Below are 2,719 nucleotides of genomic sequence, written 5' to 3' on the forward strand. Positions count from 1 at the left end.
TGAAGCAATCCTACCTTAGTTACCATGGCAATTTAGCTGTGAAGTTAGCCTGGCCAGGAGCAGGCTAACAGCCAAGCTTACTTAATCCAGTGCCTTGTTCTTCAAGTTTTTTCACAGTTAATTCAACATATGTGTTTGTATATGGACTCATTTTAATGACCCTGCATTCAAATAAAATGAAATCAATACAATAAGATATAATCAAATAAATTATATTACTGAAATAGTGTGTGACCATGAATCATAATTGTTTCACAATGACTCAAGTGATATGTCATTGTCACTCTGTTAACACTATAGTTCATATTGTTTCATATATAGATGTTTGATAATATATTACAGATAATATATCACAGGGGTCCGGGGTCCATGGGGGTCCGGGGGTCCACGGGGGTCCGGGGGTACACGGGGGGCCGGGGGTCCACGGGAGTCCGGGGGGGTCCCCGTGTTGACAACATTTGATTCTGTGAAAACTTTTTTTTAAATATTTACTTATATGATATACTATATTTAATAAATACCATTTGTTTTGCGGTTATCAAGTTTTTCCTTTCACAAAATGAAATATTTTATGGTCATGATTCACCAGGAGCCTGGATGGCTTGATTCTAGGCTTAAAATAATTTATATAAATAATTTTGGAAATCTAAATGGGCTTTTTTTTTGTGGAACCACAAAATGGCCACCACTGCTATGCCCTACACTACATACTAAAACAGAAATATAAAAGAAAACACAACCATAGTCGTAACACCAAATGGAACCAAAACATAACAGAATGGTTGGAATAAATTGTCACATATCTGATAAATGTGGTCTGTCTGTTGCTTCAGCCAATCACCTCTGTCTTGTTACAGATCTGCTGCTTCAGCCAATCGCCTCTGTCTTGTTACATATCTCCTGCTTCAGCCAATCACCTCTGTCTTGTTACAGATCTGCTGTTTAAGCCAATCATCACCCTCTTCCCCTCCATAAACGGGGTTTCTGAAGGCCAGCAGCAGGGGCAGCAGGAGTTGGAGGGTTCTGACTTCATGATTAGCTGCTCCATCCAGCCACAGTACCCAGGAGGCTCCTTCCACCTCACCTTCACTGGATCCAACACAACACACACCCACACTCAGCCAGCTGTCAATCACTCTTCTGATTTCCTGTTTCCTGCAGCAAACCACACCCACCAAGGAAACTACAGCTGTGTTTATCACGTCAATGTTGTTATAAATCACACCGATGTTTATTCTCATGACTTCTCCTCTGAGAGCGAGATCCTCTCTCTCACAGTCACAGGTAACCTGAATGAAATGGACTTTTCTAGTCACAACATGAATCTCAATCAAAGAAGCACACTCAGAAATTACATGAATTTATACCGAGAATTTCATCAACTGTATGATTGATGTATATCAAATTACAAAAGAGCTGTTCCTTACATGATGTGTGGTGATGTTCTAACGCTCGTATGTCTCTCACAGCTTCTCATCTGACAGCTAACATCTGCAAAGTTATAGCCATAATGCTGTTGCTGCTGGTGATAATCAGTGTCCTCTGGAAGGTAATTGTTTGAATCTTTATTCATTACAAGACTGCAATGTAAATGAAGTAGTTACACTGTTTGTACTCACTGTAAGAGAACCTGATCTGTCAGCGGCTTCGAATGCTATCAATGCATTGAATGGGAGATTATCACGTTTTATCAGACCTTTGAATGGGCGAGTAGGCGACGGAGTAGGCACGATTTAGACCTACCTGCGATTTGTCAGACCATTCATGGGGCGTAATCAGGAGCTACTGACCTACTTGGAGGCGGAGCAGTCCCCACAACAATATTTACGATTCTGTGCCTATCGGTACATAACTCGAACGGCGCTGAGTAGGCACAGGCGAACGTCACACCGTTCAGGACGGCAACTCGGTCGCCTTAGCTCCCTCGGTGGTCCTTCACGGGGTGACAGTTCGCCTGTGACTGCGCGCTTCCGTCATGGTCCGAAACCAAAACCAAAACCGAAACTGAACTATTTAAGTCATCTCCGTTGGTAGGTCAGTATATGTCTTGATAACACCCAATGAATGGTCTGATAAATCACGGGTAGGTCAGTATGTCGCCTATTTCGCCCATTCAAAGGTCTAATAAGAGGTGATAATGTCCCATTCAATGCATTGATAGCATCCGAATCAGGTGGATTACTGTTCCAATAAGATAAAGTTAGATGCTGATGTGTTTCTCCAGGCCACCAGAAGGCAGAGGACAGGAGTGGAGAACGTCGAGTTGGTTTATTATAATGTAGGACGGGATAATGTTGAGATAGTTTACTATAATGTTGCTGGTTCCACTGCTGAAACTGAAGAAGAAGAAGAAGAAAACCACCTGTATGAAGAGATAGATCTCCAAGGTGTTTCTGAAGCTGGACCCAGTGAAGAGACAGAATACCACCAGTATGAAGAGGTGGATGTCTAAGCATCTCATTGACCCCCACCCCACATGAACCGTCTGTATTGTAATGTCAGCTACCTACAGTGTATAAAGAGTGACTGTAAAATGACTAGAGAGGACTGTCTCCACAAGCCGTGAGGCTGCTGGGGGGTGGACAGGGGCTCCTGCCCCTGGCTGCTTCTGCTATGCTGTTGTACTCGAATGCTGAATAAATGAATGATCAGAACCTGGAAACCTGACGTCTCTCTTCTCTTCCTCCATTTTATTACAACTACCAGCCTGGTAACCGCA

The 2,719-nt window shown here is 42.9% G+C and overlaps 1 protein-coding gene across 1 annotated transcript in view; it reads left to right on the forward strand.

Moving 5' to 3' along the window:
* Nucleotides 1–2,452, forward strand: part of LOC308088323 (uncharacterized protein) — a gene marked incomplete at its 3' end in the record, with an annotated part of 5,001 nt that extends 2,549 nt beyond the window's left edge. Inside the window, exons 2-4 of the mRNA XM_080432731.1 lie at nt 934–1,284; nt 1,470–1,549; nt 2,225–2,452. Coding sequence (XP_080288857.1) covers nt 1,032–1,284; nt 1,470–1,549; nt 2,225–2,452 — 561 coding nt within the window. The 5' untranslated portion in view covers nt 934–1,031. The remainder of the gene's footprint in view (nt 1–933; nt 1,285–1,469; nt 1,550–2,224) is intronic.
* Between the last annotated feature and the right edge of the window lie 267 nt (nt 2,453–2,719).

The sequence above is a fragment of the Gymnoscopelus braueri genome, assembly GCF_963280865.1.
Source record: "Gymnoscopelus braueri genome assembly, chromosome: 1".
Taxonomy (NCBI): domain Eukaryota; kingdom Metazoa; phylum Chordata; class Actinopteri; order Myctophiformes; family Myctophidae; genus Gymnoscopelus; species Gymnoscopelus braueri.